The sequence below is a fragment of the Anopheles coluzzii genome, chromosome 2 (genome assembly GCF_943734685.1).
Source record: "Anopheles coluzzii chromosome 2, AcolN3, whole genome shotgun sequence".
NCBI lineage: Eukaryota > Metazoa > Arthropoda > Insecta > Diptera > Culicidae > Anopheles > Anopheles coluzzii.
The window spans coordinates 93,448,299-93,464,006 of record NC_064670.1 but is presented as its reverse complement, the minus strand read 5'-3'; the positions used below and the strand labels follow the sequence as shown (position 1 = coordinate 93,464,006).

At 47.2% G+C, this 15,708-nt stretch overlaps 5 protein-coding genes across 6 annotated transcripts; 3 read left to right on the top strand and 2 right to left on the bottom strand.

Annotated features, from left to right (window-relative positions):
- The first annotated feature begins 94 nt into the window (after positions 1-94).
- On the top strand, positions 95-1,991 carry LOC120961037 (WD repeat-containing protein 89). The gene is made up of 5 exons (XM_040384608.2): positions 95-210; positions 277-663; positions 746-1,292; positions 1,370-1,475; positions 1,775-1,991. Exons 1-5 carry the CDS (start codon positions 201-203, stop codon positions 1,919-1,921), a joined length of 1,197 nt encoding a protein of 398 aa, XP_040240542.2. The 5' UTR covers positions 95-200; the 3' UTR covers positions 1,922-1,991.
- LOC120961039 (calcium and integrin-binding protein 1-like) lies at positions 1,928-3,072 on the top strand. The gene is made up of 4 exons (XM_040384611.2): positions 1,928-2,430; positions 2,492-2,639; positions 2,710-2,819; positions 2,893-3,072. Exons 1-4 carry the CDS (start codon positions 2,245-2,247, stop codon positions 3,001-3,003), a joined length of 555 nt encoding a protein of 184 aa, XP_040240545.2. The 5' UTR covers positions 1,928-2,244; the 3' UTR covers positions 3,004-3,072.
- On the bottom strand, positions 3,047-4,190 carry LOC120961373 (small nuclear ribonucleoprotein-associated protein B). The gene is made up of 2 exons (XM_040385084.2): positions 4,034-4,190; positions 3,047-3,873 (listed from the first exon to the last, which is right to left on the bottom strand). The coding sequence occupies exons 1-2, from the start codon at positions 4,034-4,036 to the stop codon at positions 3,268-3,270; spliced, it is 609 nt and encodes a 202-aa protein (XP_040241018.2). The 5' UTR covers positions 4,037-4,190; the 3' UTR covers positions 3,047-3,267.
- A 159-nt stretch (positions 4,191-4,349) lies between these two features.
- LOC120961038 (transcription initiation factor TFIID subunit 11) lies at positions 4,350-5,188 on the bottom strand. The gene is made up of 2 exons (XM_040384609.2): positions 4,774-5,188; positions 4,350-4,707 (listed from the first exon to the last, which is right to left on the bottom strand). Exons 1-2 carry the CDS (start codon positions 5,079-5,081, stop codon positions 4,386-4,388), a joined length of 630 nt encoding a protein of 209 aa, XP_040240543.2. The 5' UTR covers positions 5,082-5,188; the 3' UTR covers positions 4,350-4,385.
- Positions 5,189-5,531: 343 nt separating this feature from the next.
- Positions 5,532-11,917, top strand: LOC120948480 (serine/threonine-protein kinase tricornered). 2 transcript variants are annotated; one of them, XM_040364856.2, is made up of 5 exons: positions 5,532-5,932; positions 7,896-8,584; positions 8,654-9,291; positions 9,367-9,530; positions 9,611-11,917. In XM_040364856.2, the coding sequence occupies exons 2-5, from the start codon at positions 8,120-8,122 to the stop codon at positions 9,718-9,720; spliced, it is 1,377 nt and encodes a 458-aa protein (XP_040220790.1). In that variant the 5' UTR covers positions 5,532-5,932; positions 7,896-8,119; the 3' UTR covers positions 9,721-11,917. The 2 variants fall into 2 exon arrangements, with proteins under 2 accessions (XP_040220790.1, XP_040220791.1); XM_040364857.2 differs by lacking the exon at positions 5,532-5,932 and adding an exon at positions 5,958-6,222.
- The last annotated feature ends 3,791 nt before the right edge of the window (positions 11,918-15,708 follow it).

Below are 15,708 nucleotides of genomic sequence, written 5' to 3'. Positions count from 1 at the left end.
AAACACAGCCCTTCAAACAAGTGTCAGTGGAAGTGGGAAAGCGCGCCAAACAAAATAAAGCCCCCTTTGATCGCTTGTTGGCAGCTGTCAAACTGGTGCCCGGCCGGGGGCACGTGTTTGTTGTTGATGTTTACGAAGCCGCGGAAGCAGTGCACCGATACCGATCCTTTTGCTACTCGTGTTTTGCTGTAATTAAAAGCATGTTTGATGGTTTGTAAAGCTGCAGTACGTTTACTGGATAGCCATTTTCAGAAAGTTCCATTTTTCCCCCGTTAGCTGATTTTCAAAGTTCGGACGAAGAGTCGCCCGTTCCGGATGCGAATTCGTGCGAAGATCAGGAGTTGGTTCAACTGTTTCAGCAGCAAATATCGCCCGCATCGGAAACGGCCGCCTCGTTAAAGCGCACCTGTGGACTGCACATCGCCCAATCGTGCGATTACGACAAAATTGCCGTCGGCCTGTCGCGCTGCGAGCTGCAGCTGTTTCAAGTGCGCGAGGGCGGGCAACTTGCGGTGGAAAGCAGAACGCTCGGACGGTACGAAAGTGGCATCCGTGGCGTGCGGTTCTTTAACGGCGATCCGAACAGCCTGCTGTGCTGCACCCAAGATGGCAGTGTCTTCCTATACGATGTACGGACCAGTGATAAGGTGTTTAGGTATGAAGGTGAGCTTTCCAAATCCGTCCGCCGATCGGTTGAATGTTGTGATTTTTGTCTAAATTTGTGTAAGACCTCTCTTTACGGCAGATACCTCCGAAGGCGCCAAAAAGACCATGACCTCGTGTGACATCAACCAGAACGATCGGGTGCTGTGCGCGTCCAGCGAGGTACAGAAGACGGGGGACAGTTTTCTCCTGTTTTTCGACGTGCGCGAGCGAAACTATCTCGGCTGCTACTGGGAGTGCCACAGCGACGACATAACGCACGTGCGGTTTCATCCCACCAATCCGGACCTGTTCGCCAGCGCCAGCGTGGACGGGCTGATCAACGTGTTTGACATATCGAAGCTGACCGAGGACGACGCAATGCAGTACTGCTTCAACGTGGAAACGGCCGTCGATTCGATTAACTGGCACGCGGACCCGACCGGGCGCGATCTGGTGTCGTGCGTAACGACCACCAACGATCTGCATCTGTACGACGTGGAAAGCCAGGACAGTGTGGCGCTGTTTGATCGTGCGCAGATAACGAAATCGTTGCGCCGCACGTCGGCGATCGATTGCAATGTGGTCGGTACGCACAACTACGGCAATGGGAGCTTTTTCGTGCTGGCGGGGTCCAATTTTAACCGAGGGTAAGTGTGCCAACGAGTTTAAGGGTACACTTTTACGGATATTTTGCTAGCGTTTTTCTTTAATTTGCTACTTCCAGTAAGGATTGCTTACGCACGCTAAGGTACGACAACAAAACCTTGCTTCCTGATCGATCGTTCGGCGGCAACAAGCAGATAGTACGCGCCAGTGTGTACAACGAAAAGGTATTTCTTACTGCATTACCAATCTCATACCGCAAGAGTTTGTTAGCTTAAGCGCGCGCCTTTTGTATACCTTACACTTCCTTTTCTTAAGTACCTACAAGCACGCCTGTGTGATAGTAGTAGTATGACACCCCTTGCACGCGGAAAGGGGAAGTAGTTTACCGGTCCCATCCTGCACACATCTATCTTGTCGTTATCATCGACCGACGCGCGCGCCTTATCTTTTTACATCGTTTCTTTTTATTTCCCACCCATTAACGAGCCCCTGTTTATTTCTCCCTCCCAAAACACACCAATAGGACCAGTATCTGATTGCAACGGGTGAATGTGGTTTGATTACGCTCTGGAAGTGCCGAACGGATGGGTCGGAACAGACGGGCGTCAATGGGGCGAGCAAAAGTCTGAAGCAAAAGCTGCACGTTAGTCACCGCGCGAAGCCGTATTGATCGTGCCGCGCGTCACAAGAAAAGAGAACGTGCGTTTGTGTTAATTTTAAAGTGCGAAAAATACAACACATTGTACAAAACGGAAGCAAAACGTGTGTTCTGAGCTTTCTTCATCGATGGAATGTGTCTGAATATTAGATCGTTAACGAGAATCGATTCCTATGCACATTGGCATTGGACTTAGATTTGGTGTCTTATTTTTCCTTTGTGCCCCTTGCGTGGGGTGCGCGCTTTGATTGATTCTAATTGATTTTATCGCCAGCGAAAGTTAGTTGAAAATTTGACACTCTGGTCTGGTTTGGTGTATCGATCAACCGATTGGCATGGGTTCGAAGGCGAGCATCATCACGAACGAGCAGCTGTCGGAGTACGCGGAGCTAACGTATCTTACCAAGTCCGAGATCATTTTTATCCTGCAAAAGTTCCTGCTGCTCGACGATGGACGCAACTTTTCACTCACCAAACGGTTCCCCGAGCAGGAGGTGGTGAATTTGTTCCCTCAGTTAAAGGTAAGAATGGGAAATGAACGCACAGAAGTGGACAATGTTGCATATGGTGCTTCATTTTTAGCATAATCCCTTCCGCGATCGTTTGCTGCACGTGTTTTCGTCGGAAAATGATGACAGGTTTTCCTTCGAAGACATGCTCGATCTGTTTAGCGTGCTGTCGGAAAAGTGTCCACTCGCGGTGAAGGCGTCCTGGGCATTTCAAATATACGGTAGGTTCGGATTGATGTGTGATTGTTATCCATTTTTTCGCTTAATAGTGTTTTTTGGGGATTTTTACAGACTTTGATGATGACAATCTGATCACAAAGGAAGACATCCTGGAGCTTTGCGATCGGATCACGCAGCAGGATCGGTTGGAGCAGGAGGAAAAGATGAATATCGCTGATTTGGTAAGTAGAGGGTTAACATTTCATATCTTTTCGACATTACCAATATGTTATCGGTATTTGTTTTACTTTCTAGCTACTTAAAGAGATAGATCTGCAAAACAATGGTAACATTGGCGAGTTTGAGTTCGTTCACGTCATGAGCAAGATGCCAGAATTCCGCCAGACTTTCTTATGTCGCGTTTGAGGCTTGTACACACTTTTGAACGACAATAAACTACGCCATCGACTTTACATTGGATGAAAATTCTGAAAAGTTCAGTTTACTTTATTCGCTATTTCAAACGTTTACATATGGTACGCCCACATGACTGTGGTGCGAGAAGTGTATTTTGTGTGGCTGTTTCGGTTTGCTATTCCAAGAGCAAAACAAAGAGTATGGAGGTGGAAAGAAATGATAAAAATCTACTTTATGTGCGGCCGGGCGCAGTGAACACATTCTAGCGCGGTGCTAGTAAGGTCTGGGCGGTGGACCACCTCGCATCATACCCGGCGGTGGGCCTCGCATTGGCGGCGGGGCACCTCGCGCCATACCCGCCATCGGATTGACGCCAGGCATCATGGCGGGCGGTGGTCCGCCGGGAATCATCGGACGCATCTGGGGCGGAGCGGACACCTGCTGTCCCCTGCCCACCGGGGCCATATGCTGCTGCGATGGTCCTCCGACACCGCGCACCGGTCCCTGCAGACCGGCCGGAACGCCGGCAATGTTGGCCGGCATACCGCGACCCGTCACCCGACCCATACCCGGACCACCGGCACCGCCCGGTATCGGTACCCGCGGCAGGCCCTCTTCCGGCGGTGGCGGCCCTTCGATTGTGAGCGATACGATGTTGCCACCGCGCAGCAGCACAAACCCGAGCACGCGCTTTTCCTCCCGCTCCGGCAGCTTCGTGTTTTTCGGCTTAATTTTCCGGAACTCCTCGCAGTCCCCCAGGATGAGGTTCATGTGTTTGTCGAACGCTTTGAACGTGCCGATGAAGGTACGCGAGTCCTGCAAAACGATCCGCACCCTGTAGTTCAGGAGCTGGATCATTTTGTTATTTTTGCCGATCGTCTGTAAGGAAAGGGAAAGTTGGAGGATAAACTCATTGCAAAAAGGCATGAACGGTGCATGTTTATGGGGCGCAATCGTGTGCCGCCGACGCCATAACCTGCGTCGCGATGGTCCGGCCGTAGGCTTGTGTTTACATACGGTTTTTGCGCAGGAAACTTACCATTTTCGCAACAACTCACGGCACAATCACACACAGGAAAGATGTATGCGTAGTTTACGCACTTTTGGTGGCGAAATATGCTTTATTTTACACGATTTTGCCCGCAAAATGTTTACCGCATCCGAAATGATGCGGTTTGGACTTTTTTGTTGAAGATTTGTGACAGCTTGCTGGACAAGGTGTATAGATGACGGACGGAGATGTAGCCAGACAAAAATAAGATATTTATAAAACATATATGCTACAAACAGTCGCATGGTAAAGTTTTGTCATCCAAACAATTTCAAATGTTTTATTTTTTTGTTTAGTCCAAGGATAGCATAAAAAAGGGATAATATATTTCTCTACAGCACTAATTGAGTTTGAAAAACTGTTTGTGCCCTCGGCCAGTCGGGATGTGCCCTTTGTTTCGCAGCCGTCGAACCGCTTCCCGTAAATACTTCGGCTGAATGGCCCCCGTCTCGCCAGCTTTTTCCATCACGTCCAGTGCCTCCTCTACGACCTCTCCGACAAACACTTTCGCTATGCCGGACATGGCAATGACCACATTCTGCGAGACGGAACAACCGGTGATGGTTTGCATCAGACGCTTGACGGCTGCCTTGGGAAATGCCGCCCGGCGATACATTTCGTACCGATCCAGCTGCTCTTCGGTGAAATTAGAAACAAGCACCCTAGAAAAAAAGGAGAAACCGTTGGGAAGGGATTTTCATTAGGCGACACCATTCCATTCCACTTACTGCATCTTTTCGCGCTCCTCCTCCTCCAGCTCGCGCTTGCTCTTGGTTTCCTTGCGCTTGTCACGCTCGCGGTCTTTCTGGTCCTTCACCATCAGTATGCTATTATCGTGTCCCATTTCCGGCATGATGATGTCCTCGAAGTCGGTCCGTAAGTCCGGTTTATCTTCATTGCCAGACGAATCCCGGCGGCTCGATGATGGGGGCGGATCGAAGAAGTCGTCCTCCGAGGAGAGCAGCGATTGCAGATCCTTCTTGTTATCCGACGGCATGTTGTCGTCCGAGCTGCTTGGTTCCAGTATGTTTTCCATTGTGCTGGCTGTGTGTTTGATGTTAAATTTAAGGAAAACGAGGAGCGAAGATCGCCCTCCGTGGTGTTTGTTTACGTTTTTAATTTCTTTGCGGGACTGGCATCAGCAAACGTCAACCAATCGACGGTCAAGGTGGATGCAGACATGATGGAATCAAGTTGAAACTCTTTACGATTACGTAAATTTTTAGCAAATAAGTGCAAATATTTTCATCGAACTTCTTTTTTTAGTATTATCAGTTAGCTTTTAGATTATAAATTAATCTAAATATTTCATCTTTTTCAAATTAAGCAACATATTCACCTTGATCAGAGGATGACAACTACGGCTTCATAGTCCATCCCATACGTGATGTTGTATCTTCAAACAAAGTGCAGCTAGTGGGCCTGTTTTCGCAAACGACTCAAAGGCACCTGTGACGTCACGGTAGTCCACTACCACCTTGCCTCCCCGGGTGGGCTCGACCGTGCCAGACGGTGGTTTAATTTACAAAGAAATTTCAGCACAACAGTGGTACCGTAAATACGAGATTTTCTCTTCCCGTCTCAGAACTGGAAGCAAATTGTACGCGGCTCGGGTCGCAGCAGTCAGTGTAAATCCCGTTAGGTCAGCAGTGCGTGTGTGCGTGTACGTGTGTGTGTGCGTTCGTGGTGCCGTGCGTGCGTTTGTTGTGCTGCCCTGGACCCCCTTCCGCCCTTCCTCGGTTTCGCCCTTTACAAGACGCACACACACACACACACACTTGGTCCGTGTGGTCCGCGGACCAACAATTATCGTCATCGTCACCATCGTCAGTGAAACGGGAAAGGTGGCAAGAAAAGGTGTACACCCCGACGGTCGTCCCGAAAGTGGTGCGTATAGTGGTGGTGTGTGGTGTCGTTGTTGTTGTTGCTGTTCGTGGTGGTGGTGGTGCACTATTGCGTTCTCAGGGGGTGGCGGTTGGGCTGTCTGTTCCCGTGAAAAAAGGGGAAAAGGGGTTGAAAATCACGGCAGAATCAGTGGTGGAGCCTGAATCGACAGGTTTTTTTCGACTTGCTCAAGTGCAGTTTTCCACGCCGAACACTGCGGAAAAGTTCTTGCATAATAATAATAGTAGAAGAAAAGCTGGCGCTGCTCCGCATTTGCCCCCGTCATGTGAAAGGTGCTTCCGTGTTAACTAGTGGCATGTGTGTGTGCGTACCTGATGTCGTTTATTGCGCGATGATGTGATATATGTTGTTTGCGTAGCGTTTCTATTTATTTTGCATCATCACGAACGGGTGGCCGACTTGTGCGTATGTTTGCTCTGACTCCCCCTCCCCTCCAAGTTTTTCCTCCCCTGTCCAGTGTGGAGTGATATCGTTTTTTATCTTTTTCTTCGGGCAGATATTTATAATTAAAGATGGAAAAAGGAAAGGAAGGTGTGAAGAGAAAAGGGAGGAAAACGCTATCACCTTACCTTTGGTACACATGAACATTGTGAGCGAATGGAAATGCCAACCTCTAGTAGGCCGTACACAAGAGCAGCACGACATGATGGACGATGACGATGATGATGATGGTTCTGTCAGTTTTCCTTTACTCCGTTACATAAAAATACACCTCCGCCAGAGTGTGGTGTGCATGAAGGGCTCTCGGTGATGTTGGTGTGTCACCCCATGTACTAAGAACCTCCCCATTGCTCCCCTCCATCCATCCTTCCTCAGTTGTGTTCAATGCATTTGTAGTGCGCGCGTGCCTTTCTTTCTTCCCATTCGGTCCAGTTGACCCTTTCACTACACACCTTTCCTGCCCCACACACTGATGGATGGAATAGGCTGTTTAATAAAGTGCAACATACATACGTACGTACGCGACCGAGCGAAAAGAGACAAGAGGGGGAAGGAGGCGCAGTGCAACTGTGCACCGAGAGCGGTGGAGCTTTTCTTTCCATTCGCTTGTCGAGTGCTTTTTCTTCGTAAATCAAGAATCTCCCCTACGTTTGACACTTCCATTTCCAGCGGGGGAAACACGTGCCATGGGATTAGGAGAAGAAGGGGTACCGAAGCGGGTTCGGCTGCATCAATAAAATCACACTCCAATCCATGCCCCCGCGGGTTGTTATCGAAAAGTCAGCAAGCCACCCCATTGTGGAGCGTTCTTTGTGTCTGTCTCGCCCATTCCCACACGTTGCTGAAACGGGTTTCCCTATCCCCATCTGGCAAGCATAAGGTGTGTGTGTGCATGTTTTGTATGATCCCTGCAACACAGCTTTAATCGTGGAGGTCGTTCGTTGCATATGAATTCGCGTGCTGATGTCTGGTGCGGCTGTGTGGTTGGTGTCAGTGCCCCCCTTTTCCCGTACAACGTGCTGACCAAGCTGACAACCCCGAGGGAGAGCCCATCACGGCGCGCGAAAAGGTGGCGCGATGTAGAAGTGCAAAAACACATTCGCGACAGGCAAACAAACCACATTCAAACCGTTATGGATTTGCATTCATTTGCTGTTTTTTTTTTCTCTCGCTCTCCATAACGCGTTTGCATTTCACTTTTTATTCCACTCACATTCCGCTCGTTTCACCGCATTGTAATTGTCGTCGTGTCCCTTTGGTGTGGTTGGCTTTTCTTTCCGGTCTGTTCTGGTGTGGATCACAAAGTACAGGCGAGAGACACGATCGATCGAGTAAATGATGGTGTGACGGTAGTAGCCAGGCGAATGTAGAACGTCAACGGCACCCGCGAGACGCAAAATCAATGACCCACTCTAATCAGAACACCCCAAACACTCATCGTTCTCATGCGCGCCCGCCGATGTTTAATGCATGTTTGTTTTTGTTTTCATTTCGCTTTACGCAGGCCTCTTACTCTCAACGCGACGGTGTGGCAACGGCGACGAAAGGGGCACGTTGAAGCTTTTAAATTGAACCAACGCTCACGGGCACGCAGTACCACCGCACGGGGTGGTGGTGGTGGTGGCGGCGGCGGCGGTCTACTTCCGAGGGAAAGCCCAGCTCGAAGCAGGAAAAACGGAGGGCATCAGCAGCACGCAGCTGGCGGCGGCGGCGGCGGCAGCGGGCATCATGACGGCGACTGATAATACGGTTCGCTTCAGCGATCACACGCTCGATAAGGCGACCAAAGCGAAGGTCACGCTGGAGAACTACTACAGCAATCTGATCACACAGCACGGCGAGCGGAAACAGCGCCAGGCGAAGCTGGAAGCGTCGCTGAAGGACGAGACGCTGTCCGAGTCGCAGCGGCAGGAGAAGCGCATGCAGCACGCCCAGAAGGAGACGGAATTCCTGCGCCTCAAGCGCTCCCGGCTCGGGGTGGAGGACTTCGAGGCGCTCAAGGTGATCGGGCGCGGTGCATTCGGCGAGGTGCGGCTGGTGCAGAAGAAGGACACCGGGCACGTGTACGCGATGAAGGTGCTGCGCAAGGCGGACATGCTGGAAAAGGAGCAGGTGGCGCACGTGCGGGCCGAGCGGGACGTGCTGGTCGAGGCCGACCACCAGTGGGTGGTGAAGATGTACTACAGCTTTCAGGTGGGTTTCTTACGTTTTTCCTACCTTTATTTTTGGCTAACAATTTCCCCTTGCTCGGGTTTTGCGCAGGATTCGGTAAATTTGTATCTTATCATGGAGTTCCTGCCCGGCGGCGACATGATGACGCTGCTCATGAAGAAGGACACACTGTCGGAGGAGTGCACACAGTTCTACATCGTCGAGACGGCGCTCGCGATCGATTCGATCCACCGGCTCGGCTTCATCCACCGCGACATCAAGCCGGACAATCTGCTGCTGGATGCGCGCGGCCACCTGAAGCTGTCCGACTTTGGGCTGTGCACGGGGCTGAAGAAATCGCACCGCACCGACTTCTATCGCGACCTGTCGCAGGCCAAACCGTCCGACTTTATCGGCACCTGCGCCAGCCCGATGGACTCGAAGCGGCGGGCGGAAAGCTGGAAGCGCAACCGGCGAGCGCTGGCGTACAGTACGGTCGGCACGCCGGACTACATCGCGCCGGAGGTGTTCCTGCAGACGGGGTACGGGCCGGCGTGCGACTGGTGGTCGCTCGGCGTGATCATGTACGAGATGCTGATGGGCTATCCGCCGTTCTGCTCGGACAACCCGCAGGACACGTACCGGAAGGTGATGAACTGGCGGGAGACGCTCATCTTCCCGCCGGAAACGCCCATCTCGGAGGAGGCCCGGGATACGATAGTGAAATTTTGCTGCGAAGCTGAACGACGGTAAGGGGAGATTGGTTGCTCTAGAGGTCGTTCATTGTATGTTATTTAACAAAAAACGGTCTCGTTCGGTTACAGACTCGGCTCACAGCGTGGAATTGAGGATCTGAAGCTAGTGCAATTCTTCCGCGGCGTCGACTGGGAGCACATACGAGAGCGTCCGGCGGCCATCCCGGTGGAGGTGCGCTCGATCGACGATACATCGAACTTTGACGAATTCCCCGACGTAGCACTAGAGATACGTAAGTGGCATTTCCCTTTTTTCCCGTATGCGATCATTCGAATTACTCTAACTGTTTCCTCTCCCTTTTCCATTTTACAGCCGCCCATCCACAACCGGAAGGGGAAGTGCTCAAGGATTGGGTGTTTATCAACTACACCTTCAGACGGTTCGAAAGCCTTACCCAGCGCGGAACGCCGACGAAAAAGTGAGCTGTGAAATAAGCAAAACGAGATCCGGTAGCGCGGATCTAATGCCCAAAAAAAACCACAGATGCTGCTATTAACGCTCCAGCGCTTCGAGACATTAAAGAGCGAATAGGAAAAAAAACGGTTCACTAGGATATAGAATGTGAGCGGTGGGAAGATGATTTCAGGCCTTTTCGGGTTATCGTATGTACCCCACCCCTTTACAGCCCCCCCACTCTAGCAGACTCACACTTTAGTGTCGCATTCAACTGGGTGGTACTACTAAAACGGTTCGTGTATGGGGTGTGTGAAGAAATTGTGTTGTTTTCGCGCATTTTTAAGGTTCACTGTGGCGCTGGATCGTGCGCGGCGCGAACGAGGCACACGCGCTCGTAGTTGGTTTCTGATAATAACACACAAGTGCAACCAAATCGTATCAAACATGCTTGCCGTGGAAAGGAGGAGGATAGACACACACACACACACACACATACTCTATTATGCAGGGAGAGGACGTCATAGTAATTGAACGAAAGGGATCAGAAAAATCGATCGTAGCTAACCACAAAATCGTAACGAAAGTGTGATGCGCCTGAAATGATGAGAGTTTAGCGCTCTTTGGAGAGTTGCCTATAAAATATCATCCCCTCTGCCCCTTTTACTATCCACAAGTAACACGTAAAACGAGAACCCAAATTACAGGGTTTTCCAGGGGTTCTTATAGCTGTGGGACACTTCCTTGACTCTTTCTGATAGGAAGTGAACTACAAATGATGAAAATTGGACTTTTGGGCATGTTGCTTGAAAATTCCTATTGGATTTGTCCTACAAGTGTGCTATAGAGTCCAATTCCCATTACATTAAGTTCACTTCACGGCAGAAAGAGTCAATAAAATGTCCCACAGCTATGAGAAATCCTGAAAACCCCCTGTAATGTTTGAGAGTGTCGATGCAGAACTCTATAGATGGCTGAACTATAATAATTCCCTCTCCCTACACACACACCCTACTGTACTGTTTTCCTACTAAGTTAGCGTGTTTTTTTTTCTTGTACTAAATTTGTAGCTGCTTGTTTTCGTTTTTCTTTCGTTTAGCGTTTATTCGTTCTTCCTCACGTACCAAGTACTAGCCGTTAAAGCCGTTTTGTTCGTTTTAAGTATAATCTAAATAGATGTGTTTTTTCTCTCTCTCCTTCGTGTTTAAGATGAGATTCGCTGGCGGTGATCGCGGTAAGGATAGGGCGTACTTGTATTTAAAGAAGCAAGAGGAGGTGAGAACACGCATCTTTCTTTTTGCGATTTATTTTCCTCCCCCTGACTTGTCCCGGGGCTCGCGGACCGTCCACAGCAAAAGGCGAACGTTAGAGAAAGGTAATGATGGCGTACGGAGAATGAGCATTTGTTTGAGGAACTGTTTCGGAGGAAGAAATTTATGCTTTTTAGATCTTTCTTCTCCTTCTGTTAAGTTATTAAAGTAAAATGGTTTGCTTTAGGAGAAGGACGACTCGAGGAAAAAAGGAAAAGAAAAATTGATCTGTATGTGGCGGAGAAAGCGAAAGAGTGTCGATGAAACACACGGGGCAGCCTCTAATGGAATAATCGAAAGGGAAATCGAAATCAAAATGGAAAGGATGAACAGATAGAATCCGCCGCGTACTGTACTTGCCCATCTTCTTCCACACACTCAAATGAGCCTGAGCGGTGCAACAGACACGAGACAAACTCAGCAAAACAAAAAACAAAAAAACTCCGTTCAACTCGTACGGCTCGTCTTTCTCATGGTAGTAGCGTTTTAAGCATCCTTTCTGTGCATCCTTTTGATTTTAATAACGGAAATCGGTGGTGACTACTGCGCGTGGCGGGCAAGCGAAAGAGTGATGATCGCGGCACGGCATAAGCATAAGGCATGATGATTGGAGCCCATAGTATTAAAATAGAATATTGTAATGTACGACGACGGTGATGAAGGATGATGCTGATGATGTATTGTATTGTATTGCATTGTTTTCTTTTTAATTATAATTATTTTTCGTTCGTAAGTAATTGCAAAGCACTCATAAAGAAAGCTACGTACACACACAGACAGACCTTTCATTAGGGCAAGAAGTCCTTCAAAACAAAATCCTTCCTCAAAAACCTCGAAGAGGGTGAGGACTTGGCGGGTGGCGCTGAATTGTGCGGTACATGGAATGATAATAAAATGACATAATGTTGTCTCGTAATTACGATCGTACTATTTACCGAATCACCACTCGCGATCGTGATGAAGCGTTGATGAATCAACTGCAGCGTGTCTATCCTGTTTCCCTGTTGTTAAACAAACCAAGACCGTAAGCTGGTAGGCTTAACCGAGGGCATACGGAACGATGTTAATGAGTGTAGTGTAGCGTAAGGAGATCGTCATCTCAGCTCCTTTGCAATGAATTGATTTGTACATAGTGTTCCCTCCATTATGATTTACGCACTGCGTTGTTGTTTTGAACTTTGCATCAAACAACTGTATTTCTTTTTTTTTAATTTGCCGATTTGTTTTCATTTTATTTTCACCTCATCCTCCACCTCTAGCCCACAAAATGACCGGTAATAAATTAAACAAATGCGCTTAAAAAGTAAGAATCGTGTGGTGCATATGAAATCATGAAAGAATGTAGAATGCAGTAGCACAATGTATGCAGTGAAGCCCTGTTACCGTCGGTTGGAGTTGATAGGATTATGACGACAGCGAAACTACAACATGTGAAACTCTTCGAATACAGTCTGGTAAGTTGCGATTACTTACTTACTTACTTGTCCGGCACTACAACCGCATTTTGGTCCTGGCCTGGAGTCAGTAGTGTCCGAAACCGCTCACGGTCTCACGCCTTCATCTACCAAACCGTTATCCCGGCCTTAAAGGCAGATGCCTCCACGCCATCTTGCCACCTTAATTAAGGCCTACCACGCCTTATCTGTCCATGTGGACGGCCTAAAAAGACTTTACGGGGTGGGTCGTCCGTTTCCATGCGTACAACAATGCCAGCCCACCAGAGCCTGGCGAGCTTGATACGCTGCACGACAGTGATGTCCTCGTACATCTCGTATAGCTCGTCGTTATAACGGCTTCTCCATTGTCCTTCCATACACACGGGGCCAATGATCCTTCTGAGCATCTTCCTCTCGAGCGCGGCCAAGAGGGTTTCGTCAGATTTGTAGAGTGTCCATGTCTCAGAGGTGTATGTTAGTACCGGTACTATATAAGTGCTTAATGGTCCCAGCTTCGTCCGTCGCGACAGGTTCTTTGAGGTGAACTGATTTTTCAGGCTGTAGAATGACCAGTTGGCAGCCGGCAACCTTGCGCACAACTCAACTACCATGCTATTGTCGTTGTTCACCTTTGACCCGAGATAGGTGAATTCTGGGACGACTTCAAAAGTGCGTTCACCTATCTCTACATCACGCCTACGCAGATTCGGATTATTTATTGGTAGGTCCGCTGATGTTGCCACCATCAGTTTGGTTTTTGCCTCGTTTATCTGCAATCCGAGGCTCTCTGCCGCCTGCTCGATCTCTTGGTAGGCTTCTGCGACATAGGAGAACCGCAGATCAATGATGTCTATATCATCAGCGTATGCCAGGATCTGGGATGACTTATAGAAGATTGTTCCCGTAGTCTCCACCTTCGAGTTGTGGATGGCCCTCTCTAGAGCCAAGTTCAATAGGAGACAGGCAAGCCCGTCCCTCTGGCGCAGACCTTTGGTGGTAACACAAGTTCCTGAGAGTTTTAAGTTGCGATTAATATATTAATTTATCTCTTTGGAATATTTCTAGGAATCTCACATGGTAACTATTATTGTCCTAATGCAAAAACTGTTTATTGTAAAATTTCTGTTACAAAGAGTAAAGGTCAGGGTACATTGTCCGTACTCGCTAGTGTAATTTCGATTTTCATTAGCGCATCTGGCTGAGGCTGGCCGAAGTTTTTTTTTTTGTCATCGAGGGAATGGTTGTGCTGGATCTGAAATTTAAATAGTTTTTTCATCGTTTTTTTATGAAAAAAATTACTAAAATACTTGCACAACATATTTATCTATCAATTTCATAGCTTTTCCAGTTCAGTTTAAGTAAAACACAGGGACAAATAACATATTTTCTGAAGCGGCTCGAAATTGTTTGGCAAAATGCTTCGGTCAGGATGTCGGAAATGGTGATGTCGAAGACATCGACACCACATTAGAAAGTCCTTTGGGATTCGTTATGAACATTTAAAAAAAAACAGTCAAAGGTTGAGATTTTAAATGCTCTTTAACTGATAGTAATCGAATTTGTATTATTAATGGTTTTAATCTTGGTTTCATGCTTCGCTACTCATAACCGGAATTAATATCAATGTATCGATAATATTTCCTCGATCGCCTTACTCGTGCTCGTACATGTCATAAGATGTAGATTTCCCTTCTTGGAATTCAACTGCTACATATATTTTTTGTGCTTTCTGCATAAAAAAAAAACAAAAAAAACGGAAAGTGTGCTGAATTTGTCAAAAAATACGACTATTTACGAGTGTCGTTCATCTGCAAACCGTTTTTTCATATGCTTGAGAAATTCGAAGTGTCTCTGTCTCATGGGTCATTTCGCGTGGTTGCACGTCTTGTGCGCGTTTGCGTGAATCATACGCAAATTCGTTAATTTAGGACCAGACTTGTTTTTTGTGTTTAAAAAATATATTTGATACTAAAAAAAAGTTACTGAACTTTTTTGTTTTCAGATAGTCTTGGTGTTTTGGTTATCTTTTGATCCCCGGGTACCCGCTTTGTACATTGTAGATGCGGATTGTATAATTGCCACAAAAAAGAACCATCGCAATATGGTACAGAGCAGAGTGCGTTTAAATATTGTGGCACGAGATTATAACGCAAAACATCGTAAAGGGATGCAACTAGACCGGCAAGAAATAAATAAACTGTAACGTAAATAGAGCCAGGAGCTTCAGAGTTGATGCTATACGGTACGGTTACGATAAAAAACGATGCTACTTTATCTTGTTGATGTTGATAAGACAGTTGCTGGAGATGCTGTAAGTATATAAACGAATCAGACAACAACAACTGGTTGAAAAGGATGGGCTACGCCCCAACAATATTTAATCGGTGAATTTCGAAAGAAATTATCATTGTAAAAAAAAATACCAAGAAATATCTATTTTGTACTACTAAGAAATCTAGTATTGTAACAATTCCGATTATCGTTCATTGTACCCTCCAAAACCCCCATCTATCATCCTTGTAACATGCACGACAACCCATTTCCGGACCGACAACAGTCGCCGCACGAAACAGGAAAGATAAGTGCGATCAAAGGAAATGAATAATTTCTCAGTGATAGCAAATTGCAATCTCCTATCTCTATACGACGCAACCTGTTGACCGGATGGCTTGAGTCTATAGATAGCAAAGATAGGTAGATACAATATTAGACGAATTGTAGAAAAGTATTCTTTTGTTGGGGATTTAAATAAGATTGTATAATTTAATATGATGAAAAATGTTGTTTAATTTCATTTAATTCATTTAAGTGGTTTATTTTAACAGACAATAATAGAACAATAACAACACATCACAATAAAATGAAAAAAGTGTAAATCAAGAATAGAATAAAACGGAAATAAAGAATATGAACAAAACATTAAATTAAAATAAAGTTTTCTTAATAAAAAGTGCAGAAAAACTAGAAGAAAAAAGTAAAGAAATGAAAAAAAAACAGTAGAAGAGGAGTAAACGCAAACAGAACAGACCAACACTAGTACAGTAAACATTTGTTTGTAACGCACTGTAGTAACTATAAAAACGCCACACTTTTCCCATCAAGTGTTCTCCGTGAAAAATCTCTCTCTCCTTCACTCGCTCTCTTCGGCTCTCTCCCGTGAGAATGATCATTTGATAAAAGCTTTGCTGCGTAGCTGCTGGGGTACCGCATTATCAACCCCTCCTTGCTGAACTCATGCTCTCTCTCTCGCTCTCCCGCTCGCGCGCGACTC